Below are 26,140 nucleotides of genomic sequence, written 5' to 3'. Positions count from 1 at the left end.
CAAGGGACTTGGGACTCCTCCCCCATGACACAAGTCACTAGAATGCAATGAAATAATGTTATTATACCCACATTATAAGAGGGCTGTCTGGTGCTTATAGACAGCTATAGCTATCTGTTAAGTAACGGAGTATAGCTGACGTGCCTGCCTGCTCTCGCAGTGTTTTCTGTACCTGGAGGAAAAGGACAAAAATAATCTGGTCTCCGTCTCGCCTCCCGTCGGTCTCGACTCGGACTGGACCCCCTCCCGCACTCGGTCTTGACTCGGACTCGCCCCCACTCTGACTTGGGTCTTGAGTCTTGAGTTACTTGGACTGGCTTTAGGTGGACTCGACTACAACACTACATGTGAATGTCGCCCATCCCCCAGAAAGACGGGCCTAATCACCCTGGCAACGGTTGGTGATGTCACATGTAGCGTGACGTGTCTTAAATGTCCTTTATAAGAGGTCACTGCAAACAGGCGACTATATAATCTAGGTGGGAAATTAGAAGAAGAAGAAGAATAAGAAATCTAATAGTTTTAGGATCGAAGTGTACTAGCCATAATGTCATTTGATAAAGCGCCACAACGGGCACTGACCACTGTCCACGAGAATATGATTTGGTCCGACGAGGTCCGAAATGAGCAAAGATGGAACACAATCCACAGAAATTTCAACCACGATTTAGATGAAACAGGTCGCGCATCAGACAGACCAAGAAAAGGCCCCAGGTCGGACAACGACCCTGAACTGACGGAGGTCATCGACAGGTCTCATTGCAAGGACCCTACCCAGAATTACACCCACACAGAGTGCGAGAGTCAGGAGATAGGATGGATATCCACCACACCACTGATGGAGTCGGTCATGGACCGCACTGACTGGAGACTGAACTACCCCAGGTACTACTCGGACATCACCAATCTTATGGAGACGGCTGGTGCCTGGCCGCAACTAAAAAAGATTAATTCGCGCGAGAAGGGTGTTTTGCGCTGGAAGTGACCACTCTGCTCATGTGGACCTTGGAGAGAGAGAGAGTGTTGGGCGAGCTGCTTTAAAAATGTAGCCATAGCTGCGTAGATCAGTACTAGTCGTGAGCGACAACGTTACGCAAAGCACTTTTGTTCCTTTCCCAACTCAGACCCAGGGCTTAATTTTTTTAATTGCATAGATCAGTTTATTATGTTTGAAAAGGATCACGCGACGAAAGTCGCAGCACGAAAGAAACACGTCTGTTTACCTCCGCCATTCACACTATACAGACAGAGCCAATGACTTCAATAGCACTCACTCACCCAGTCATGAGTGACCCAATGAGTGAAACAATAGCGAACAATGCTAGGCATGACACAATGACTGCAGCAGGATAGAACAGTCTTAACTCAACGTATCACTGATGACCCAGTGTGCATACATTACATATCATAGGTCTTTTTTTACCACACGTTTTTATTTTAGAGACATTATAGAACAATGCTCATCATTTTCGTACTCAACCCAGAGCTTTTTTATTGTATAGATCAATTCTTGTCAGGAATTGATAGCACTTCTGTTTTTATTTCTCCCCGCCAAGCAATACGCAGGGCTTTTTAGTTTTTTTTTTCTTTTTTTCTTGTTTTGTTCAATTTCATTTATTATTTATTATTGCAGAGCACTTTACAGGCCTTCATTTAGCCAAATGTATTGATAATATTAAAACACCATAACAAATGTACGTACCACCCAGTGACCTGATGGTTTGGGGGCTTCTCCTTCATTTGCTATGGGAGCAGGTGGTGATCATGGGATTGACAGTGGCATGTCACAAAGTTGAGTTTGGCTTTATTCAAACTTGAGTGTCTGCATGCTCTGTATCTCTTGAGGCCTCTGTATCTCTACCGTATCCATCTACCTACCGCATCTATCTATCTATCTATCTATCTATCTATCTATCTATCTATCTATCTATCTATCTATCTATCTATCTATCTATCTATCTATCTATCTATCTATCTATCTATCTATCTATCTATCTATCTATCTCCACCAGGCCTGTTAACCCGGTCGATGCCAAATTTTACACACAGACTCCCTGGATGACTAGTTTTTGCTATTACTCCTCTAGATTCTTTCCAAAAATCATTACACTCTATCTCTATAGTCATGTGTTCAAGATGGATCTGTCCGATACTTCATATTCCATCCTAATTGGCTAACATTGGCCTTCAAAGTTTGCAGGATTGGCCCGTTTTGAACAAAACGCCTCAAATCATGAACGCAGTGTGCAATTTATGTGAAATCTTGGACTTTCCTACAAAGCTGAGGAATATATCCCCAACCTTTTCACATTACAATTTACAATTTAGGCATTTAGCAGACGCTCTTAATCCAGAGCGATTTACATTAAGCAAGAACAAAAAAGCATGGGAATACATCACATAAAAACATTTATCATGAACATGCGTAAGCTAAGAAAGTAACAGTGGAATATCTATAATGAAACTATACATATAAGCTATACATCTATACATATGTACAAGTAAGACGCGCAAACGCGGGAAGCGAACGCAGCTGAGACCCTGCAGATCATGTCTGTCTGTCTGTCTGTATGTGTCTGTCCCGCTGTTACTGTATATGTGGACCTGGCCCCTTTTGTGCCCATATATGGAGCTGAGTGATTTGTTTGTGATTGATGCAACACACTCCATATTTGGACGTATAGCGGCGCGGGACAGACAAACACACACACACACAGACAGACAGACAGACATGATCTGCTAGGTCTCATAGTAAGTGCTCACTGCTTTCGCAATTATCCCCTACACGACATGCACACGTATAGGCAAATCCACAGAGGGGTGTGTCCAGGGCTCAGCCATTCCTGAGATGTAATCAGCACTGATTAGCTACACCTGGCCTATATACTCTTGCGTGTGGTCAATGGATGAAATGATTAGCAGACGGTATAGGCTTCCCCCCCCCAAAAAAACTTCAGCACGGCATACTACGTATATAGTGTATAACGAACGGTACACCACTGTTTAGTTCAACCCGAGCACACCCAAGCATATAAGTGGCATGCCTTTTAGTTCTACTGGATCTCTTCTCCGCTATAGTCCCTCCCATCCCCAACATTTTAGTCTAGTTTTTATTTTGTTGTCGAGTCGACGAACATTTTTCATCATAGTTTTAGGGCACTTTCACACTTACATTCTGGTCCGCTTAACGTTCGTTCACACAGGACTTTGTTAAGGGAACCAAATAAGTAAACAAAATGACACGTGGCCATTGATCTACTGACAGTGACAGTAGATCAGAATAGGCTATTTATATGGAAAATTACTTTGCTAACAAACTACAACAGCGTGTTGTGATTGTTATTTTTAAGGGACGCTAGCCCCTTCTATAAACAGCTTTTATCCCCAGACGTCACTGACAATGAAAGGGGAATTCAGGTCAAATCTTGTCCCCACACGTCTCAATATTTGCCATTGACAATGAATGGAGAAATTACGTCAGAATTCTACTAAATACGATGTAAATTAAACATCAAAACATTAAACACATTGACGGATTGAAGGAAAAATGTACGTCATATGTAAACGAGCAAATCAGGTAGGCCTATAACCAATCACAGGCAACAGGCATTTTGATTGGTCAGTATGAGATGATGCATGAGGATGTATGATGATAAGATCTGATAATTCCGCTAAATATGAGGTAAATTAAACATCAAAACATTAAACGCCATTGACATTGAAGGGAAAACTTACGTCACATGTAAACGAGCAAATCGGCTAACGAATCACATGTTGGTGAGGAGGGAGTAATATTGATATTAAATTGGGGGTTTAATTCAGGTCTAAAATTAAATTGGCTTTAATTTGGGATCCAAGCTAAAATTTAGGATGTAAATGAGAATACATTTCTCATTGTAAAATTCTCCTTTGTAAAATTAGGTATAGGTTAATTTGGATTGTTAAGCCTACAGGTTTTTATTTTAGTCAAAAACAATATAGCCTGCATGGATAATTTGATTCTGACCTCTTCACTTAGGCTTCTCTGCATACATGTGAACTCCTATAGGCCTATATAAGTGTTAGGCTATGTGAACAATTATGACATATGTAGAAAGGCATAATCTATCAAAATATACATCAAGCGCTTGGCCAATAAAGGACCACCTTCATCATTATGTACCTATGTCAAAAGTCCGCTAACATAAATTGATGTATGAAAAGAGCGCCCCTCATTTCACACGGGTGTGATTTTTGTGTTTCTAAACAACAGTGAAAACTGTATATGCCTGTATGCGAACATTTCACAGATGCTTATTAAAAAAAGAACACACACACACACATGGACAGAAGGGGAAATTATGTTCTCAGCCATAATAATATTAATTTTCATATCTTGCTAAAGCGTGTAGGCCTATAGCCTATAAAAAATAGCTAAAATTGAGTTCAGAGCCCCTTTCTTTGCGCCAGCTGGCGTAACGTTGTCGATAGCTCCACCCTCTGGCGCTCCGCTGACGATAGCTCCACCCTCTGGCGCGCCGTTGCGGGCGTCCTCGGCCCTCTCCCACGCGTGCATCCTGTCAAGAAGGGTCCCGATGCTCTCGTAACCTTCATGCACCTTCGCCGCCTCCTCCTTGATCTCGGCCGCCATGCTTGCGAAGACCTCCTGCACGTTGTCGTTGGTTTTAGCGCTGGCCCTCATCAAAGGAATCCCCCGTTTGTCGGCCAACTTCCTGGCGGCGGCAAAGCCAAACTCGGCAACGCCCTCTTCGCCGGCCTCGCCCTTGTCGCACTTGTTGGCCACCAGCATCCTCCTGACGCTCCTGTTGACGCGCCTGTCGAGCTCCTTGAGCCAGTGGCGCTTCAGGGCTCTGAGCGAACACTTCCGCGTCACGTCGTACACCAGCAGAAAGCCTTGGGCTCCTCGGAGGCATTTGGCGGTGATGCCCTTACCGCTCGTGTCCCATATGTGCAGCTTGACCACGGCGCCGTCTACCTCGATGAACTTACTCTTGTAGTCCGCGGCGGCACCAGCGCCGCCCTCGCCGCCAACGCCGTCCTCTGCAAAGGTGTCGTCCACGTAGCGCCTGAGCAGGCTGGACTTTCCCACGCCGGGTTCGCCGATCAAGAGGATCTTGAACAGATGGTCGTAAGACCCACTTTCTGCCATGGACAGAACCCGCGGCAGGCCAAAGACAGACAGTACACAGCAGCTAAAAGTGGATTACATTAAGTTTTTAAAAGAAGGCATTCCGGTGGAAAAATAAACATGTTTCAAAGCCTTTTCATACATTCTGGACAGATGTTAAAAGTGGTTACAGATGATATCATAGGTCTCGTAAAAAAATAAAAAATAAAAAGCCAAATATGGTGTTTTTGGCTCAGGCAAGGCACCTCCGTGCTTGCTCCATGCATATCTTTTTTTAAATGTTTTGATCTTTACTTTACGCCATATTTATCGGAATCATCAGCTCTTATCACGAGTAAGACGCGCGAACGCGGGAAGCGAACGCAGATCGTAAATTGCAATAACAATTAGAATAAATTGTGTCCATATATGGGCACAAAAGGGGCCAGGTCCACAACAAACAAATCACTGGCCCCTTTTGTGCCCATATATGGAGCTGAGTGGACCTGGCCCCTTTTGTGCCCATATATGGAGCTGAGTGATTGCTGATGCAACACACTCCATATTTGGATAGCGGGACAGACAGACAGACAGACACAGACATAATCTGCTAGGTCTCATAGTAAGTGCTCACTGCGTTCGCAACTATGACGTGCTATGACTACATACAATGCACAATATGCTGTCTACATAACATGCTATAAGTCTGTATCAAATGCTATCTAAGTCTACAGAATTGCTATCTAAGGGGGTGGGGTAAATGCTATGGGCCATGATGGAGTCTGAAAAGGTGGGTTTTCAGACTACGGCGGAAGATTGGGAGTGATGCTGCAGTTCTGACTGCAATGGGAAGTGCATTCCACAGTTTTGGAGCCAGAAGGGAGAAGAGTTTGGGACGTGTGGAGCGTTGTCCCGGCGTTTTTAGTGAGGGTACTTCCAGCTTCCCTGCGTTGGCTGATCTGAGTGAGCGGGAGGGTTTGTAGGGTTCGATCATACTTGCAAGATATGGGGGAGCCATACCTTTGGTTGCTTTGAATGCCAGCATCAGAGTTTCAGAGGAGACCTGTGCCCCGAGGGGCACTTTATCTAGTCTATTTCTATCTAGCCTGGGAAGGGAGGGATGTTTGTGGGCGGGAGCATTCACATCTCTATCTTCCCAACCAGGATTCGAGAATACTCTCAAACACTCACACTCTAGTGAGGGTCCGAGTTTGGTTCTTGTGGATGATTTCAATGAATCCTGGGGGTTGAAGCCATGCCTCCCCGTCTACCTGCACAGGAACACGTTCATCTCCAAGGATGGTGATCTTTACCGTACAACACTGTGCGATGCGGTGATGCTGTAGGTTGATGACTCTAGACACAGCCATCTGCATGATGCCAAACACAGCAACCACCTCCAACACCTTATCATCAAATGACTGAGCAGCGAATACATCATTCTTCTCGGTTCCTCCCCAGAAGTTGGTCCCTGCTGCATAGCTGGGAATGCTCAAAACAACGATACCCTGTAGACTGGGCAACGCAATGGGACGACCATCACACTCTAGCAGGACCCTCTGTTCGAGGTTCCTGTAGGTTCTTTGTAGCAGTTCACTGATACCCATAATCCCATACCACATCCTGTTCCTAGTACGACTTCTGCATTTCTCCGGATGTTCCTCTCTCTTGTTGTTGAAGTCCAGGGAGATCTTAGCATCCAGTCCTATGCCAAAGTAATTATTCATCACAAGCTTCTCTGTTGTATAACGTTCCATGTTCTCGGTACTGGAGTCCTCTGTAACCATAGAGGGATTAGAGGCCAACTGTTGCTGTGGAGACTTGGTGTCCTGTACCATAATACTCCACCTGTCTAACATCTTGATGCTAGCTCTCTCAAGTTTCTCCAGTATCTGAGGTACTTTTCTGTCATCGTCGCAGGCTGCACCCCATCCCAGAACCCTTGACAAGTCATTCCCCGTTCCCAATGGCAACACACCCAGCTGGCACTGTTTGTGCAATGTCAGTGTGTCTATCTCAGACAGCACCCAACTGACACTTCCATCACCACCACACACCAAAATGCTAAACTTATCAAACCTCTGATACAGACGCAGACCTAGGTTTGGTCCTCCGTTCCCCAGATCAAACACCTGAGCAGGGTTCAGCAGCTGTTTGAAACGTCTGAGGAACTTCACTCCCTGGTTGCCTCCGCTCTTGGAGTTGACAAAAACTAGAAGAGGACTGCTGGTACAGGATGGAAGACAGGATGCCTCCCAGAAACCATCAGAGTCAATAGTGTTGAGTGCAGTCGGTGGGATAATGGAGACTTTACACCGCCCCAGAGGACACTTGGACGACAGCTGCTCCTTACAACGAGTGTGTACCGTAGCTTTACACCAGATGCATCTCCAGTCTTGCAATCTGAGGACACTGCCACATGTTTTATCACAGATGGTGCATCTAGCATGGACGGGCAGGTTCCCCTCCAACCACTGATGAGGCATGGAGACCCCCTCCTCGTCCTCGATGACGTCTTTGCATATTATGGATGCCAGCGTGGTCCATTTACAGTTGTTGGTCGCATGGACAGCACATCGCTTATGAGCCTTGAACTTGCACACTTCGCAGGATAGTCCATGTGAGGTTATTCCACACATAGCTTCTCTACAGACATTACAGTATGTTGGTTTAGTGTGACAACGAGCATGCCAGTTATGCATCCCATTGAGGTCCATACTGTACTGGGTAGACTCAAAATACTGTGTATAGTCTCGGGGTTAGTACGGGGAGGCAGCGTGTTTGCCCTATAAACCAACCTTGCACAAATTTGCTGAACCAGAAGTGAGAGCAGCTTTCATGAAATTACCATCCATAAATACAATTAAAATAAATGTCTGGAGCCTGCTAAAGTATACATCAATTCCCAATATAGGCATTATTCCATGTACACAAACAAGTAACATTCGGCTGACAAAGCAGTCAGTTGGTGTGTCCAGCATGCATGTGTTCTTGTTGTGATCTTTCTAAGACGGTCATGTCATTGTAGTTGCATGCACTGAAATGGACATGTGCAAACCAGAGAAAACCACACACTAGACTATTGAGAACTTTGTGATCTGAGCGACTTCTCAAATGAACAGCAGGGAAAGGACATGTAGAAATGTTTAAATAGGTATAGTGAGCAATTGACGTCACACTGACATCACTGTGAATTCATAAACACAGTCAATATGACGTCATGGTGATGGTGTTATCACCCAGTGTGCACATTGTGCATACTAGAGGTTCGGGCGGCCGTCACTCCTATAGACTGCACTATAGATCAGACTTAACACCATATACCAAACATCGAAAACCTGTCACCAAAAGCAGAGTTCATCCCCAGCTACTCATGGGACCAAATTCAGGCGTGACAAATCTTTTATATTGGGAGAAACTTTAATACCAAGGTATGGAAATCCGGAAGTGGTTCATATATCACGCCCATGAACAACTGAATTCATGTGATTTAGCCGATTTGCTCGTCTACATATATGTAAATTTTCCCTTCATTGTCAATGGCATTTAATGTTTGTATATAGCTGTATATAGGAGGGGCTAGCGCCCCTCAAAATTCACACTTGTGTGAAGTGATGGGCGCCCACTGTATTTACAGTATATTGGCCACATGATGTAAAATAAGTCATTATTATACAAGTAAGTGCAGTGCCAGGGCTATAGACAAACATTGTAATATCCTCAATGTCCTAGACTTGGCTGGCACAAATTACATCATAATTTACCCTAATAATTACCTGACGTAATTTCCGAAAAGCCATTCATTAGTGCTAACCTGTTGTTCTGGGGCCAGTTGTAAATATTCTTTCTGACAGATGTCTGCAGATTTGTCTTGTTTCCAGGCTAGATGAGTACCTCCTCAATGTAGCTGGTCATCATTGCGAACGCAATGAGCACTTACTATGAGACCTAGCAGATCATGTCTGTCTGTCTGTGTGTCCGTGTGTCCGTGTGTCTGTCCCGCTATCCAAATATGGAGTGTGTTGCATCAGCAATCACTCAGCTCCATATATGGGCACAAAAGGGGCCAGGTCCACTCAGCTCCATATATGGGCACAAAAGGGGCCAGGTCCACATATACAGTAACAGCGGGACAGACACACAGACAGACAGACAGACATGATCTGCAGGGTCTCAGCTGCGTTCGCTTCCCGCGTTTGCGCGTCTTACTGGTACATACTGTATGTCAATTCTTTACATAGATTTTTTTTTTTTTAAAGTGCCTCTAATACACATATGGATTTCGAGAATCACATTTTCTGTTTTTTTGCCCAATTCCATTCAATGTGGTTGTGAAGGCGTGGCACGTGGATCTCAGACATGTGGCCAGCCTGTGACGTCAGGATTAGTAGCATATTTCCATAGAGTAAGACAGAGTTACGACAACTCCGTTCACTTCATGCTCATGGGGCCAATAGACTTCTATTGGCGAATAGGGACACCGGACATTTACGGAATGCATTGGAGTCTATGGGCTCGCGCGAGTCCATGAACCACGTGACCGGCCTGTTTTCTGTCCCCTCAATGTCGCAACTCTGTCTATACTCTATGGCTCTGGCATATTTGAGTCTGACAAGATCTTGGAATTGTAGGAGTTGAGGCATTACATTTTGTTTGACTGGGTTCCACAGATAAATATGGTGAAAATAGCTGATCTGCTGCTTGTAGATCTGCTATTTTCAAAAACTTATTGTTATAGTATTGTGACGGTCCCCTGGGCCTTTAGTCTACTCTGGGGTTCTGTGTGTGTGTGTGGCTGTGCCTTTAACCATTCTAATGCAGTGCTGGATTGGAGGGCGGAGCCAGAGATGATGAGTGGAAGGGGAGACACCTGGCCATTGTCTCCCCAAACACTATTTAAGAGACCTTCTCTCTTCAGATCTGCTTTTCTCCACAGCCTGCAGGGGTGGCCGCAGGAGAGAAACCTTTTTAGTATTTCTTTGTTTTGGTTATAAGTTTTGGGCAGCATGTTTCCCTGCCAATTTCAGTTGGAAAATTAAATTCTTTAATCACTATTATTCTTTCGCTTTTCTGTCATCTGGGACCCTCCCCAAAATCATGTGGGCCGACCCACAGGTTGAGATCTACTGTATGACGTATGACTCCAAAATCCCCAGACATGCACAGAACCGTTGCGAGATTAGCCCAACATACACAGATGGACTCGCCTTAAAAAGGAAAAAGATCTATGAACTCATCAGCTAGACTCTGAAGTGAATGATTTCAAATGAGGCTGAAACTTTGCCCAAATATGGATTCATGCTTCATAGACACGTCAGTGACGTCATAGACAACTGCCGTCATAATCTGACCCCGTGAGGTCCGAGATTCCCATGAAGCCACGCCGTTACCGGACCCAGTGTTGTTTTATTCATAATGTTTTATACTTTTTTGGAATACTGTATACCTTTAATTTACGCCACAAATTGACAATGGCCGAATTAAGCCTGAGATCCGTATGAAACCACACCATTCCCATTTGGATCTCAAGAACCACACAATCCAGTTTTGTCTGATCACAATGGGGGATTTGGGGGAGTGACGAAGTTCTTCATGTTTCTCGTTCTACCAGACAGATCGTGGCCATGTGTCATCGTATCGCACGGATGGCACATTTATATATTTATCTTTTTAAACCGTGCATGTTGTTTTCATGTGTCCTCCTGGCTGTGCAAGATTCACTGAAAACTGGCTAGTAATTGAGTTACTTAGCGTTGATTTGGTTGAAGAGTTTGTCCTTGATGACTTGAGACATCAGACCATGTATTGTCTCTATGGTTGTCTTGCTACTGTCTCTTGTTGCTTTGGCCAGCTTGTCGTCAGACCTCCGGTCGTGCATGTTCGACATGCCACTGCCTCTTCCCAGTTGTGCCTCTGACTGCTCTAGCTTCTCAGACAGGTCGAACACCTGGTCTGTAATGTACTCTGAGTTTGTAAGAAGACTGGAAGAGCTTAAGGTATTCACCCAATATTTCTTCCAAAGGAGCTCCAGGAGTTTTATGTCAAGGGATGACTTGAAGTAAGTGACCTCCAAGGCATAATACTGTTTACAGTGCACACCGAAGTCTTCGATCTTGTTCAAGGGGATTGTTTGATATTCCGCCTGTCCTTCATTTGGAGCCTTGTAATCCTTCGGGTAGGTTCTGAAGGCACCAAGGTTGACTTTCCCTGCCGATATGGTCCGAGTGGGGTCTACCACAATAGCCACGAAAGGCTCCTGGAACTGCTGGTTGAGCATCTGAGTGCCGACATCTATGCCCGAGAGCCAGCATCCATAGCCTGGGTGACTGTGGTACCAGCCAATAGCGTTCTCTAGCCGACCAACCCGTTTGGCATTGTCCATGTAGGCAGCCATGTATTCATATGCTGCACCCTGAGCATTAACTTGGGTCTCTGTGCCTTCCACCGGTAGGGCAAAGCTGTCCATGATGATCATGGTGTCACCATGTACCTTCCCTAACATCAGACCCATGACCTCAAGGTTGCCTCCTGACCTGGCATGCATCACCATCTTCAACAGTGCCAATGCTGAGATCTTGCAGTTCTTGAAATAGTGAACATTGGATTTCCATGGCTTTGCATCGAGGAGTTTCTGCTGTCGATCTTTGTCATACTTGTACAATTCATCTATGCTCTGAATCTCCTGCACGCTGTTTTCCATCTCCCATGTCTTCTGCGATATCTTATTCCCTTCCATGATGGCTGTTCGTTGCTCTTTGATTCCAACTTGTGATCGGAAGACTAAGTAGCCTTTATAAAGCGTGCTCGTGTGTCATGATGTCACGTGATGTGACCAGCCATGCCCAAATATGTCATCAGCCCTGACTGGAAGCGAGTTTCCATGATGAGTGTACATAGAACACTGAAGTTGAGAGAAAGAAGACCATTAAGACCACCAGAAGACATTAATCGATCATTGCGAACTCAGTGAGCACTTACTATGAGACCTAGCAGATCATGTCTGTCTGTCTGTGTGTGTGTGTCCGTGTCCCCCCCCTTTGTGCCCATATATGGAGCGATTTGTTTGTGATTGATGCAACACACTCCATATTTGGACGTATAGCTGCTTTGGGGACTCCTTATATGGTTATGGCTAAGTTAAAAACTTAACTTAAAAATAACTTAACTTAAAAAAAAAATAACTTCGTGCCCAGTTATATTATTGTTTTAGATTTATTAAATAAATATAAACTGTATAGTGTCAGGCAGCAGGACATATAGCCTACTGACCCTATACCTTGGCAATGCGCTTCCAGCTGAGTTGACACAATTTGGACAGAGCTGGTGAACATCATGGTCGGTGTCGTCATCAGGAATAATATTTATAAAGGCTCAGCCAGGTTTTCCCCTTATAATAATCTTGCACTGCTTGTAGAGAAATTGCTGCTTCTAGGCTTGTAAAACCCTGGACTGACTGAAGATGATGCGCTTTCCGGGGAAGCAGCAGAAGAAAGAGGAGAAACCTGCCGGAGGGAACAAGGCCGGGGGTAAGAAACAGAGTGCAGCCCAGCTACGAATACAGAAAGACATCAGTGATCTGAACCTGCCAAAGACGTGTGAAATCATCTTCCCTGACCCCGATGACCTGCTCAACTTCAAAGTCATCATCTCGCCAGACGAGGGTTTTTACAAAGGCGGCAAGTTTGTCTTCCCCTTCAAGGTGGGACTTGGCTACCCGCATGACGCCCCCAAGGTAAAGTGTGAGACCAACGTATATCATCCCAACATTGACCAAGAAGGAAATGTTTGCCTAAACATCTTACGAGAGGACTGGAACCCCGTGTTGTCGATAAACCACATCGTCTATGGTCTGCAGCACGTATTAGCAGAGCCTAACCCGGAGGATCCATTGAACAAGGAAGCAGCCGAGGTCCTGAGGACAGACCGGCAGCTGTTTGAGAAGAACGTCCAGCGTATTCTGAAGGAGAACTCCGGAGGACGTGGTCGTGAAGTGACCCGTCGTTAGCTTACAACCTTGTTCAACACACTCATAAAGAACTACCTCACTTCTGTTTTTAAGGGGCCAGCCGTCTAATTGTCTTCATGTCCCTCTCTCATTTTGCCCATATATGGAGTTTTTCCCCCAAATATGGAGATGACTCAGATGTTCTCACCACCATATTTTTTTACTGTGTGTCACCGAAGGGGTGAACCGTCCCAAAGGAGTTCCAAATGGCTCCGGCCATTGTTAAGCCCCTGTCTTTCCTTTGTTTGTGTCTTTTTGTATTTTTTCACCACTTTCTTTAATGATCATTACATTGTAGGCCTTTAAATAACGGTTCCCCATGCAGACAGCGGATGGGTCCCAGGTGATCTTTTGTTGGTCTGAGACAATCTTTTTTATTGACTGAAGTTATATTTAAACTGTATGGTCTATTTCTAGCCTAAAATCTAAATCTGCTTTTTGTTGGATTGTACAGGTTAGTGTTTAGTATTATTTACTTTTAGAATTTTAGAATGTGGATGTGGTCCCACCTGCAGTGGAAAACAGTATGTCGAGTAGAGATGTAGTGTATAGTGGTATGCATGTAGGCCTACATATACACTACATTTGTTTCCGCCTTCCTCCAAGAAAGCCGTGGATTCCACTGTGGTCTCAAGACTCTGTCCTGTGTCCTTGAACTGCTCTCATAACTTATTTACTTATGATGTATTGGTGTATGAAGAAAGGCCACGTTGCAGTAGATAGTGACCATGTTGCATGACTTTAGACAAACACAATTGACATGTTTTTTTGTAGTAGTCAGTCAATACAAGTGGTGGGCCACACACTCATGTATATATAGCCTATACAGCACCGGTCAGGTCACCATATTTGCAGAGGTCAACGGTTACGATCTGCCAACAACTTGCGCTTCGCACACAAGTTATATGTCCCCATGAATCCCATTCCAGATATCCACTTCAACCGTTTATAACTATTATGTAAAAGGGTGATTCCTGATTGGTCGAGGGACATATTTGTGCATACTGCAAGTAGGCATTTTGGAGGGGCATTAGCCCTTCCTATACTCCGCTATTAGTGTAGGCTTTCGTCTTACACAAACATTAAATTCCCAATGACAATGAATGGAGAAGTGTCTGAGCAAATGGCTTATTTTTGTGAAATTAGGTCAAACTTCCGCTAAATAATTATGACATCATTTAAACCTCGAGTCAAATTATGGTTAAACATCTGCATTACTTAAGTTCATTTACAAGAAGTCTACACAATTAGAGAATGTATAGAAGAATTGTTATTTTGATCAAAGTTTGCCTCTTTGTATCTCCTATGTGTATCTCCTACATGTGGACATATTCAGCAAGGCTTTGGGTCTAGGCTAAATAAACCAGTCAGTGGCCTTGTTGTGAATTCAGTGAGCACTTACTATGAGACCTAGCAGATCATGTCTGTCTGTCTGTCTGTCTGTGTGTCCGTCTGTCCCGCTTTTGTGCCCATATATGGAGCTGAGTGATTTGTGTCACCATGACTCAGCCATAACCATAATAAGGAGTCCCCAAAGCAGCTATACGTCCAAAACCCAAATATGTACGAGCTGCGTTCGCTTCCCGCGTTTGCACGTCTTACTGGTGGTTAGAGTGTGCCCTGAAACTGGGAGGTCTATTGGTCGGGGGGGTAGGACCAAGGGATTTGGGATTAGTTTATAAACATTTTGGTATTTGTTTATAAACATTTGTGATTTGTTTATAAACATTTGTGATTTATTTATAAACATTTTGGGATTTGTTTATAAACATTTGGGATTTGTTTACAAACATTTGGGATTTGTTTATAAACATTTGGGATTTGTAAGTCTCATGGGGGGGGGGGTAGGACCACTACCAGTCTCATGGTCGGGGGGGTAGGACCAAGGGATTTGGGATTTGTTTATAAACATTTTGGTATTTGTTTATAAACATTTGGTATTTGTTTATAAACATTTGTGATTTGTTTATAAACATTTGTGATTTGTTTGTAAACATTTGGGATTTGTTTACAAACATTTGGGATTTGTTTATAAACATTTGGGATTTGTTTATAAACATTTGGGATTTGTAAGTCTCATGGGGGGGGGGGGGGTAGGACCACTACCAGTTTACCTGTAGTAAGTCTCATGGTCGGGGGGGTAGGACCAAGGGATTTGGGATTTGTTTATAAACATTTTGGTATTTGTTTATAAACATTTTGGTATTTGTTTATAAACATTTGTGATTTGTTTATAAACATTTTGGGCTCTGTATAATATGTTGCCTAGGGCCTCAAAAGGCCTAGAACCGGCACTGGGTCTGGGAGGTCACATGGTGACGCAGTGTAACTTGTAGATCGGCTATTTTCAAATGGCCAAAATGTAATATAGGACTGAAGTGGTTAATGATGTTTTGTATCAAAAAGTATACTAGTAACTATAAAGTTTTCAAATAAATGTAGTTGAGTAAAAGTACAATATTTGGATCCGTGATGTAGTGGAGTAGAAGTAAAAGTATTTGAAGTTGGAAATACTCAAGTAAAGTACAAATACCTCAGAATTGCACTTAAGTAGGCTACAGTACTTACAGTAAATGTACTTAGTTACTTTAGACCACTGCTTTTAGGCAGAAACGTATCTCCATCTGTCCTTGTACTTTTACTGTACATAATAATGTTCATAATGTTCCACTTCTTACATCAATGAATGCCCTATTTGATACTTTACTTTGTCATGCATCAACATCACACAACAGTATAGCAAAAATCGGATGTACAATTAAGCTCACAGCTTGTAGATTCGGGCTAGTCAAAAGCAAATGTGACTTTTTAACTGCTTGTTTTAGAGACTGTTAATTCTGAGCTGGGTAAGACAGCTTTTCATTAATACAACCCAGAACTGTCTATACATTTTAAAACTGTTCCTGATTTCAATTGATCGATTTAAAAGTCTTGTAATGAATACTCTGAAATCTAGCTGTATACTTGTTCTGAAATGTCTATTATCTTGTAATGTGTTATTTGTGTGTGTTTAAATTGTATGTTATGTTTACTGTAATCAGGACATCATTGGAAAAGAGAGCTGGCTCTCAATTGATCCCTGAATAAATGACAAATCACACTTGTGTGAAGTGAGGGGCGCTCTTATCATCATACAGTACATACATCATAACATCGTCATACGTCACATTCCGTGCTCAGCCAATCAAATCGTCTCCGTGGTACACACGGACACACAATCGACTTGAAACTACAAAACCAATCAGGCAATCACCATGGCAATTAGTGACATCACCATATACGCAAAAGAAATATCTTTATAATGGCTCACAGATGGGAAATATGTCTTCCTGACTTCCTCTCTGACTCTCCTCCATCATGGCGAATGATACCAAGCTCTATGATATCCTTGGCGTGCTTCCGTCTGCCACAGAAAGTGAAATCAAGAGGGCATACCGCAAACTGGCAATACAATATCACCCTGATAAAAACCCAACTGGTGGTGAAAAGTTTAAAGAAATCAGTTTCGCCTACGAGGTTCTGACCAACCCAGAGAAGAAAGCACTTTATGACCGCTATGGGGAGAATGGCCTGCGGCATGGACAGGAGGGGGGCGTGTCGGGGATGGATGACATCATGTCCCACATCTTTGGCGGAGGCGGTCTGTTTCAAATGTTCGGAAATCGGCGTGGACGCAACGGAGGTCGAAGGAAAGGAGAGGACAAGATCAGCAAGATCGACGTGTCCCTGGAAGACCTCCACAATGGGAAAACCACCAAACTAAAACTTACCAGGAGCATTCTTTGCATCACTTGCAACGGAAAGGGGGCGAAAGGGGGGGCTGTACAGAAGTGTTCTACATGTAAAGGACATGGCGTGCGCACCGTAACGAGACAATTGGCTCCAGGAATGCTCCAACAGATGCAGCAGATGTGCTCGGATTGTAATGGAGAGGGTGAAGTGATCAGTGAGAAGGACCGCTGTAAAAAGTGTAGTGGGAAGAAGGTGGTTAAGGATGTGAAGATTCTAGAAGTGCATGTGGACAAAGGCATGCCAAACGGCCATAAGATCACTTTGAGAGGAGAAGGTGACCAGGCGCCTAACATGGAACCCGGGGATATCATTTTTGAATTACAAGAGAAACAACACGGGACATTCAGACGAGAAGGCAATGACCTTATAATGACCCATAAGATTGGCCTTGTGGAAGCACTGTGTGGATTCCAGTTCACATTTAAACACTTGGACAACAGAAAGATCGTCATCAAGCACCCCGCTGGCAAAGTCATAGAGCCAGGATCAAAGAGAGTTGTGCGAGGGCAGGGTATGCCACAGCACCGCAACCCCTTTGAGAAGGGAGACCTGTACATTGAGTTTGATGTCCAGTTCCCCGGACACAACTGGACCAGCCTTGAGAAACTCGGAGAGTTGGAGGCCTTGCTGCCCGAGCGTTCAAAGGAAGAAGTCATCAGCGGTGACACTGAGGACGTCGAACTGCAGGACTGCAAACAGAGCTCAGCAGGTGATGGTCTCCAAAAGCACGACGAAGAAGAGAAGGATGATGAGGCATATGGGAGAGAGCATGTGCAGTGTCAACACCAGTAGTGGATCATACTGTCTATGACCAGTGGTTCCCAAACTGTGGTGCGCCTTCTAGGGGGTGCACGACATGAAAATGCTAATAGTGGTGCTATGGTTTTATTATAAATATATTAACATATGCCAATATACGGCAAGTATATGCAGATCGACGTGTCCCTGGAAGACCTCCACAATGGGAGCCTATGCGGCATATTCCATATTCAGGTTCATATATGTGCATATACAGGAAATATATATATACATAGCTTATACAATTTTTATTTCCATGTCCTGACAGCTATGTCAGGAGGTAACAGGGGGTGCATGGCCAAAAACGTTTGGGAACCGTTGCTGTATACACAGTTACTAAGTATACATCCGACTTGACGATGAGGAAGGCCCGCTGTCCTGATTATTCCATGTAAAGAAAATGCTCTATGAACACTAATCATGTTTGGGTTTTTTTATGACGTGGTACTGTAAACTGTAAATGGCAAGCGAGACTAGAAATGGTAATGTCTGTGTCTCTCTGGAGCTAATCCCACACCCCTTGATCAGCGCCATATTTATTGTTCGTGCTGGCAAGTAGGCCAAGCAAGTGTGTCACAGATCATGTCACAGACTTGCCTTTATCCAAATTTGATTTGATTTCCCTTTTTTTGTTGAGGGGACCTTATACCTGGTACTTTTGACGGTGTGGCTCTGCCTCTTTCTTGAGCGATGCTATAGCCTCTCCAGTGTTGGATTGTTTTTTATCTAAGCATGGGAGTGTCTCTATCCAGAAAGGGTTAAGGCCTCTGATGAAGACCATGCGGTCTTCATCACAGTCATGACTCTGATGAAGACCGCATAGGTCGAATCGTTTTTGTATACTAGCACCTAATAAAATGGCTTAAAATGTTTGTGCTGCTCCAGTGTCCTCCCCTCCTTCATTTAACATTGTTCCTCATACAGACAGAAATTGACTTATCAGGGGTGCCCACTGGCCAAGTGGTCTAGGCTCATGCCACATATAGGCTTTGGCCTGACAGCGTGTCGCGTGTTCACCTCTTTTTCAGCTGTCTATCCCTACTTTGACAAACTGCTGGAACAGTCAGAACCACATTTCTTTGTGCACGCTGCCAGCAGGTGAAGAAAGTAGGCTACCTCCATTCATCATAGACCTTTTCAAAAGGTCTCTATGATTTATAATTGTTTTGATTTTCAGGAGCTGTAGGCCTATGCCGTAATCAAGATAAAATAAAATAGTTTTGCTTAAAAAACATTGGAACGCACGTGTGTGTATATGGTATGCAATTTTTTTATGCATTATGTATTTATGGATATATAACCCACATGAACATGAAATAACAAAAATGTCTTATAGAACATAAATTAGTACAATAATAGAACATGTATTTAGTTTATATTAATGATTATATTTCTATTTGTTTCTGTATTGTTTTTTTTATCATCGTTTTGATAAGTTTAACACAATTAATGTCCAATGAAGGGCTGCAGGAGCCCCTGTCAATTAAACAATCCTCAAATCTGTTTAAATGCCATTTAACGCAACAATGTTTGATGTATTGAAAATGGAGGACCGATGTGAACAAGTTTCAGTGCCTTTTCTGGTTTTATCCTCAGTTTTTGTATTGACGACCTGTAGGCTACTGTACCTTCCTTGAACTGTATGTACTGTACCAATCAATGCAGCAGTAGGCCTATGGATTTTATTTTGAAGTGTTTGACAGGACGTCCTCCTGCATGCTAGCATGTGTGGGCTGCTGTTGTAGCATCCATAGCAGATAGCACAAGACCAAACAGCACAGCAGCAGGTGTATACGAACAGGTTGTTTTTACAGGGCTTTGCGGTCCCTAAAGACCGTTTAAAGCGAGATCGAGATGGCAGAATACAGCCAGTCGGGGATCCTGGTGGCCCTGCTGCTGTTTACAGTCCTGACGTTAAAAGACATTTATATCGGCAGAAACATGATGAGTCAAGAGCAGTTCATCGAGCACCATGGAGATGTCGGCCTACCGCCTGACAGCCTGCCTGAGCCTGAGGCCGAGGTTGGGAAGCCGGCTAAACACTCCCTGTACACCGGGCCTGCCCTGAAGTTTCAGTACTGGTGAGACTGAAGCACGTTTTATCTTTAGCCTTTGGCTTTAGGTCATGTAATTATTTTATTTTATGCCATTTTGACGAATGTACTGCAAACCCTAGCTCTGGTCATGGACTCATGGTTCATAGCCTTTACTCTTGCTGCCGTTGCACGGCATTAGACCTATATGGACCATTGGACCAAAGCCAATTAAAGTCTGCTTGCATAAATCTGCACAGTTTGTTGTAAGCACTTTGTTTTTTGAGTCCTATATAAATAAAGTGTGTTATTATTATTATTACCGGTATTCTCAGTAGTAGTGAGATGAAAGCACTTTCATCCTTATCCTCAAAGATATAACGGTTGGATGAGGATCACTCAAATTATAGCAATATGATGGAGGTGAAGGGTCAGTTCAGAATACTAAATAAAAGAATAAGCACAATATGGCATTCATATATGCCGAACATACCAAAGCTATATGCCAAACAATGATTCTAATAATTACTTTTTTTTTTTTTTTTCTCAATGGAAAATATCAAATTCAGCAGTTCTCTTATGTCCTGGCTGTCACTGTCCAAAAAAGTGGCAATGTCCAAAAGAAAACTACTTCGAAAATAGGCTATTCACTTAATTTATGGCAAGATATCCTACTCTTACCACCAGACCAACTATTCCGCACAGAAATCCTTAACACAGAACAATTCACAATGGAAATAAAAGCTAGCTTTATCTGCTGGGATATCCCAAATGGAAATCAACTCAACCTTTTGGTGGGATTGCCCGCGACATACTAACTCCAACACGGGTTGTGCTTATATAACCATGCCCCCGGGCAAGTTACATTTACTGAGGTTAAGGTTAGGTTTAGGTATAGTTTTAAGGTTAGGGTTAGGCTGTCAATCACAGTGCGTCCTTGCACAACCCGCGTAGGCTTTGGTATGACGTGGGTTTCCCAACTCACCACCCGTAATAAAACATAAAATAACACAAATTGTTCTTATAGAACAAATCAGTATATTAATAGAAATTGCTAACAAAAAAACATGTAACTCTGGCCACAGAGGTTAAAAATAATTCTAAACTGTAAATAAAAGTAACATATCCTCGGTAGATTGTATTATTTCATACATTCTTTCTTTTTCTTTGTATGGTATGCAATGTATATTCTACCTGTATACCATAGCCCCTATGTCTATAGGGAATTCACTGTCCATGTGCACTGTTGTTGTATAATGTTTTACACACTTTGCACACTTTTTAATTATTAATGAATGGGCTATTGTGTTACCTTTTAATAGCAGTAGTGCCTGTATTATATCTGTGCGTGCATGTGTCAGTCATGCCCTAATAGTTATAGCTGGAGCCAGGAGTTTCTGTTTGTGTATGTTGTACAACATGGTGTGTTTCTCTGTTTGTGTTTTGCAGCATTTCCTGAGGCTACAGCAAGGTGTTTCAGGAGTACTCTCGCTCAATCAGCCAGCTGTACCCTGACATCCGCATAGAGGGAGAGAACTACCCACCCACCACAATAAACAAGTTAGAGTACCACCGATACAGCACATTATAGATGCCATAATGTTTTTGTTGAATTTGAATTTTACACAATCAAAAACGATCGACCCACACACACACACACACCCTGATCCATTGAGTTCAATGGAACGAGGTGCCCTCTTGTGAGGTTTTCGGCTATTACTTTCAATAGTGTGACGTCATGTTCTGTACAGATGTAATTATTATTGCTACTGTATTTACATAACTTGCATAACTTCTCTTATTTCTGTAGGTATTTAGGTAACTTTTTCTCATACTTCAAGCTGTTGGCCATTACTTTGATAGTGAGTGGCCAGAACCCCTTCCCTTTGCTGGGCTTGGCATCACCACGGGCCTGGATCTGGAGCCAAGAGAACAAGGTAAAACATACTATGGTATAAAAAATAATAATACACAAAGGCTCTTACTTGGCACACACAAATTAAAAGTTTTCACCACTTTAATGAAAGATTTGAAAAACTAGCAAAATGTTATTGTTGAAGTGGAAAAAAGTTAAAGGAGTGAGGCGGTAGTGCCGGTGTTAGTGCTGTCGCATCACAGCTAGAGGGTCCTGGGTTAGATTCCCGCTGGGGATGCTGGGGGCGTATTCTCTCCGCCGCGTCATCAGTGCCCATACCCTAGGTGGGGTTGGCAAAAGGGCCTTTCTGTGTGGAGTTTGCATGTTCTCCCTGTGTCCCCTAGGCCTAGGGTACCCTCACAAAAAACATGCAGTAATCCTGGTCTCTATACTGCTTCCCCCTGGCCGACCGGGGCGGCTGATGGAGGGGAAAGGAACTGGTTATAACGTGTTCCTTCCACACACAAAGTCCAACCAGGGAAACTAACCCTTGTCAGGTGAAAAGAGTGGCTTGGAGCCTTGGACTCCTCATGCATTGAAGGAAGCATGATGTCAGTCTGTTGCTCTTCCCAGGTTGGCAGAGGGAGGGAGTGTTGAGCCCAGGATTACATTACAATTGACACTGGGTGAAAAAAAGGATTACAAAAATCGTGGGATAACGATGTAAGAGAAAAGAGAAAAACAAATTATTGTACAAATGAAGCCCACCACACACCGGCTGCGACCGTCTGCGGCGAGGCGCCGCCTGGAAAATAGAACTGTGTTCTATCGCCGCGCCGGGCGGCGGACGGAGCCGGTGTGCGTTAGGTTCATTGAAAATAATGGAGGCGGCTGTGTGCGCCGCGCGGGGGACGCAGCCGGTGTGTGTCGGGCTTGAGACAGGAATCAGTTACTGGATCAGACCAATAATGGCAACAGGATAAACGAAAAACCATATTTTTATGGCAGTTTTAGAATGTTTACAATTAAAGTTTGATTCCTAACTTGTGTTCATTTGTGTGCGTTTCAGATATTCTCATGCCTCATGGCATTCTTCCTCAGTAACATGCTGGAGACCTACTTCCTGTCTACCGGAGCTTTTGAGATCACACTAAATGGTGAGTCCGTTTGATTTTTGATTTTATTTTTTATGATTTGTACTTTATTAATTTTCTGTGTCAATGTATAAAACATTGACAAGACACAACCAAATAAATACACAAAACAATACAATACTACAGATGCGCAAAAAAACACAACATAACAAACGCATAACAAAATAAAACGAAACAATACAATACTACAGATGCACAGAAATATCCCGCAGTCCACCCCAGCCCCAATTCCAGACATAGTTCTTCAATATATTTTTCCAACATTGCAGCTCGTTCAGAGCTCACTCAGAGCTAGAAACTATTCAGAGTCCTGATACATGCATATGGTAAAAGCCCCATTTTGAGTCATAGTCGTCCATTCTATTGAGCAGCCTGTATGACAGTCGCTCGTAAGCGGCCAATAGTCCCATTGAGGCGTCCCAAAGGGACGGTGCAGGTGCAGATGGGGCCTTCCAGTCCTTGACCAGCAGCCTCCTACCTGACATGATGGCCGTTTGTATCCATTCAGCTAAATCAATCAATCAATCAAAACTTTATTTGTATAGCACATTTCATACAGCAAGTGCAACTCAATGTGCTTCACAGTTTACAAATATAAAAACACCAAAGGAGATGGAAAAACAAAGAAGACAAAAAGAAGAAAACATTTAGGAAAATCATTATAGATAAACATAAACAAGGATAATGGTATGAGCTAATTAAACGCAATGTTAAAAAGATATGTCTTAAGGTTTCTTTTAAAAATGTCCGTGGATTCAGAGAGCCGCAGGTTAACTGGCAGGCTGTTCCACATTACAGGACCATAATGGCTAAAGGCTGCTTCTCCATGCCTTTTAGTCTTAGGTCTAGTCTTAGGAACCTCTAAGAGAGCAGTTCCCGAGGATCTAAGAGCTCTTCCAGGCACGTACCCAGGGAGCATTTCGGACAAATATGTAGGTGCATTGCCATGGATAGATTTAAAAACCAGCAGAAGGACCTTAAAATCAATTCTAGATAAAGGAGGAGCAACGTGCCTCAATGTGGCAGGATCCCCCAGAATGAACAGACTGGGTGAAAAAGGAATGTGTAGGCCCGCTATTCTCTCCAGTCTTTCATGTATAGCTGTCCAGTATTCCTGAAATTTGGGACAGCCCCAAAGCATGTGTACAAGTGTACCGTCTCTGTCCTGACACCTCCAGCATTCAGGACCATCAGTCAAGCCGACCCTAAACAGTCTCGATGGTGTCCAATATATTCTATTTATAATTTTGAATTGAATCAACCTTGTACGTAGTTCTCTTGACATTTTCCTTCCATTCCTAAGAATTCTAGAGTCAGTTTGATTTTGATTGACTACACCTTCAACCAATCCAAACCATAATGCAAGACACTAAATGGAGATTATCTGAGAAGTCAATCTGAAGTAACACATTATGTCTAGGACGGCACCGGCCTCTTTGGGGTCTTGCATATCATACTCCTACTGTATGCAGCACAAATGTTATGCAATGAATACCACATCGATAGCAGCGGTTTGCTCTCATAATACTACTTAACATGCTGTGTTTTGTGCTGTAGATGTTCCTGTGTGGTCCAAACTGCAGTCAGGTTACGTTCCAAACATCCAGGAGTTGTTTCAGATTCTAGATAACCAGATGAAGATGACCACAATGCCATTCACCTCCCCATAGGCCTGCTGGGTAATCTCACAATGTGCAGGTGTGGACCCTAATACTGCTGGTTATATATAGGGATTATTTCATACTGTATACCTTAACAGAGTTGAGTTATTTTGTTTTCATGACATGATATGTTTGTCTGTCCTAGGAGTGTTGAACAGAGACACTGTGTTTGCTGGTGTTTATGAAGGCCTGGTCATAAAGCAGTCCGTCTGCCTGGCTCGGCTGGATGTCTCATACCACCAAACAACAATTCTCTGTCCCCTGCTGCACTTGCTGCACTGCAACCCATGCTGCCATTCAGGAAAATCCACCCACAGTCCACCTTAACACAATCTATTATGGACGGGGGAAGAAGCTGACCTGGTGTCAGTTTCAGACTTTCAGTGAAGGGATGTTTCAGCCTAAATACATCTAATCTTTTTATATCTCAGCCTGCTATGTAACTTGATTCTCCAAGAGAGATTTTCACTTCAGTGACAGTCTGTTTACATATTTATTATCTCTGTAGTAATGTTATTTACAAAGCAGTCTGTAGTTCATTCCATATGCTTGTAATGTTTAGTTTATATAAGTATATAAACTATCTTAGTCATTATAATTAGCCTGGCACTTTTCGACTATACAAGAACTACAGTAAGCGACACAAGTAACACGTGCCGAAACACTTAACATCAGTTCTTCAGTACGTAACCAGAAAGTCTTTAATTACCAGCATGATGAGGGTAAAGAAAATATTTGAGCCACCACACATTTAAAGCACAATTCAATCGTCTTCTTTCTTTCTTTCGTCTGTCATACTTGAGATGACAGTAATTTTATTTTTTATTTACCCTTTATTTAACCAGTAAAAACACATTGAGACAGTCTCTTTTTCAAGTGGACACTGGCCAAGAGGCAGAAATAAAATTACACTTCAATGCTACATCGTACATGTCAAGTAACAGCCAATAATACATCCATGATACACCTCAAAGTACCTATAATACAAAAAAAGTGATACATTTAAGTGACAGTAATTATATTACAATAAAAAAATTCAATCACATATTCATCAAGATAATCATATGTATTGTAACATGAGCCTCAGCCAATAATATTAACAGTAGTCATTTATAATTTATTTCATAATTAAATATTTGTATTGTATTGTATGTGGGTTTTTTCTTTTGCACTTTATATGCTGATAATTTGACTGAAACATGCGCAGCTAATTAGAGCAGCGAGCTGCAGTTTTATAACATACCTTCCATTCACGGTCAGTTATGGAAAAGGAAACAAAACAACCACAGCAGGTGCGGGCACATCACATGTTATGAGCTTTTGGAAGGTTCAGGGTTACCCTTCGTAGTCGAGAAGCGCCATGTTCCAGCAGTGAGGCTTATACAGTATACAGGCCTTTAATTGTTCCCTTCCCACAGGGCTCATTAGTTTTTCTTTCTTCATAAGTCTTCCTGATGACATTGTTGGGTGGGTTCAATTCAAACTCATTAATTGTCAACTCGAATGAAAATAAAGTTTAACGATCTATATATGATGTGCTCTAATCTGTTTTGGTGAAATGCTCCTGTGTGTGAGGTACTGTATCATGGTGTTGCCAAAAGGCATGGCTGCGAATGTTTTGCTCACTGTCTGTCCATCTGTGTGTGTCCTGTGGACAGCTAATCTCTGGCACCGTTGGCTTGATCGCACACACTCCCTTGCTACCAGTGCCCCAACCCCTGCCCCCTATTTTTCA

General features: G+C 43.1%; 6 protein-coding genes across 6 annotated transcripts; 3 read left to right on the top strand and 3 right to left on the bottom strand.

The window, feature by feature from the left end:
- Positions 1–4,393: 4,393 nt before the first annotated feature.
- Positions 4,394–5,149, bottom strand: LOC308322294 (uncharacterized protein; the record flags this gene model as incomplete). The annotated part of the gene is made up of 1 exon (XM_080773496.1): positions 4,394–5,149. One exon carries the CDS (start codon positions 5,147–5,149, stop codon positions 4,394–4,396), a length of 756 nt encoding a protein of 251 aa, XP_080629622.1.
- Positions 5,150–6,294: 1,145 nt separating this feature from the next.
- Positions 6,295–7,839, bottom strand: LOC308322293 (diacylglycerol kinase delta-like; the record flags this gene model as incomplete). Its single annotated transcript, XM_080773495.1, has 1 exon — positions 6,295–7,839. Exon 1 carries the CDS (start codon positions 7,822–7,824, stop codon positions 6,295–6,297), a length of 1,530 nt encoding a protein of 509 aa, XP_080629621.1. The 5' UTR covers positions 7,825–7,839.
- Positions 7,840–10,850: 3,011 nt separating this feature from the next.
- On the bottom strand, positions 10,851–11,843 carry LOC308322292 (COP9 signalosome complex subunit 5-like; the record flags this gene model as incomplete). Its single annotated transcript, XM_080773494.1, has 1 exon — positions 10,851–11,843. One exon carries the CDS (start codon positions 11,841–11,843, stop codon positions 10,851–10,853), a length of 993 nt encoding a protein of 330 aa, XP_080629620.1.
- Positions 11,844–12,566: 723 nt separating this feature from the next.
- On the top strand, positions 12,567–13,112 carry LOC308322291 (NEDD8-conjugating enzyme Ubc12-like; the record flags this gene model as incomplete). Its single annotated transcript, XM_080773493.1, has 1 exon — positions 12,567–13,112. One exon carries the CDS (start codon positions 12,567–12,569, stop codon positions 13,110–13,112), a length of 546 nt encoding a protein of 181 aa, XP_080629619.1.
- Positions 13,113–16,469: 3,357 nt separating this feature from the next.
- On the top strand, positions 16,470–17,696 carry LOC308322290 (dnaJ homolog subfamily A member 2-like; the record flags this gene model as incomplete). Its single annotated transcript, XM_080773492.1, has 1 exon — positions 16,470–17,696. One exon carries the CDS (start codon positions 16,470–16,472, stop codon positions 17,694–17,696), a length of 1,227 nt encoding a protein of 408 aa, XP_080629618.1.
- Positions 17,697–19,451: 1,755 nt separating this feature from the next.
- On the top strand, positions 19,452–25,934 carry selenot2 (selenoprotein T, 2). Its single transcript, XM_080774647.1, has 6 exons — positions 19,452–19,783; positions 21,185–21,295; positions 21,546–21,672; positions 22,660–22,747; positions 24,302–24,442; positions 24,551–25,934. Exons 1-5 carry the CDS (start codon positions 19,557–19,559, stop codon positions 24,412–24,414), a joined length of 666 nt encoding a protein of 221 aa, XP_080630773.1. The 5' UTR covers positions 19,452–19,556; the 3' UTR covers positions 24,415–24,442; positions 24,551–25,934.
- The last annotated feature ends 206 nt before the right edge of the window (positions 25,935–26,140 follow it).

The sequence above is a fragment of the Protomyctophum bolini genome (assembly GCF_963924005.1).
Source record: "Protomyctophum bolini genome assembly, chromosome: 10".
NCBI classification, from domain to species: Eukaryota; Metazoa; Chordata; class Actinopteri; order Myctophiformes; family Myctophidae; genus Protomyctophum; species Protomyctophum bolini.
Note: the sequence above shows the minus strand (reverse complement) of the source record. Positions and strands in the feature narration are given on the sequence as shown.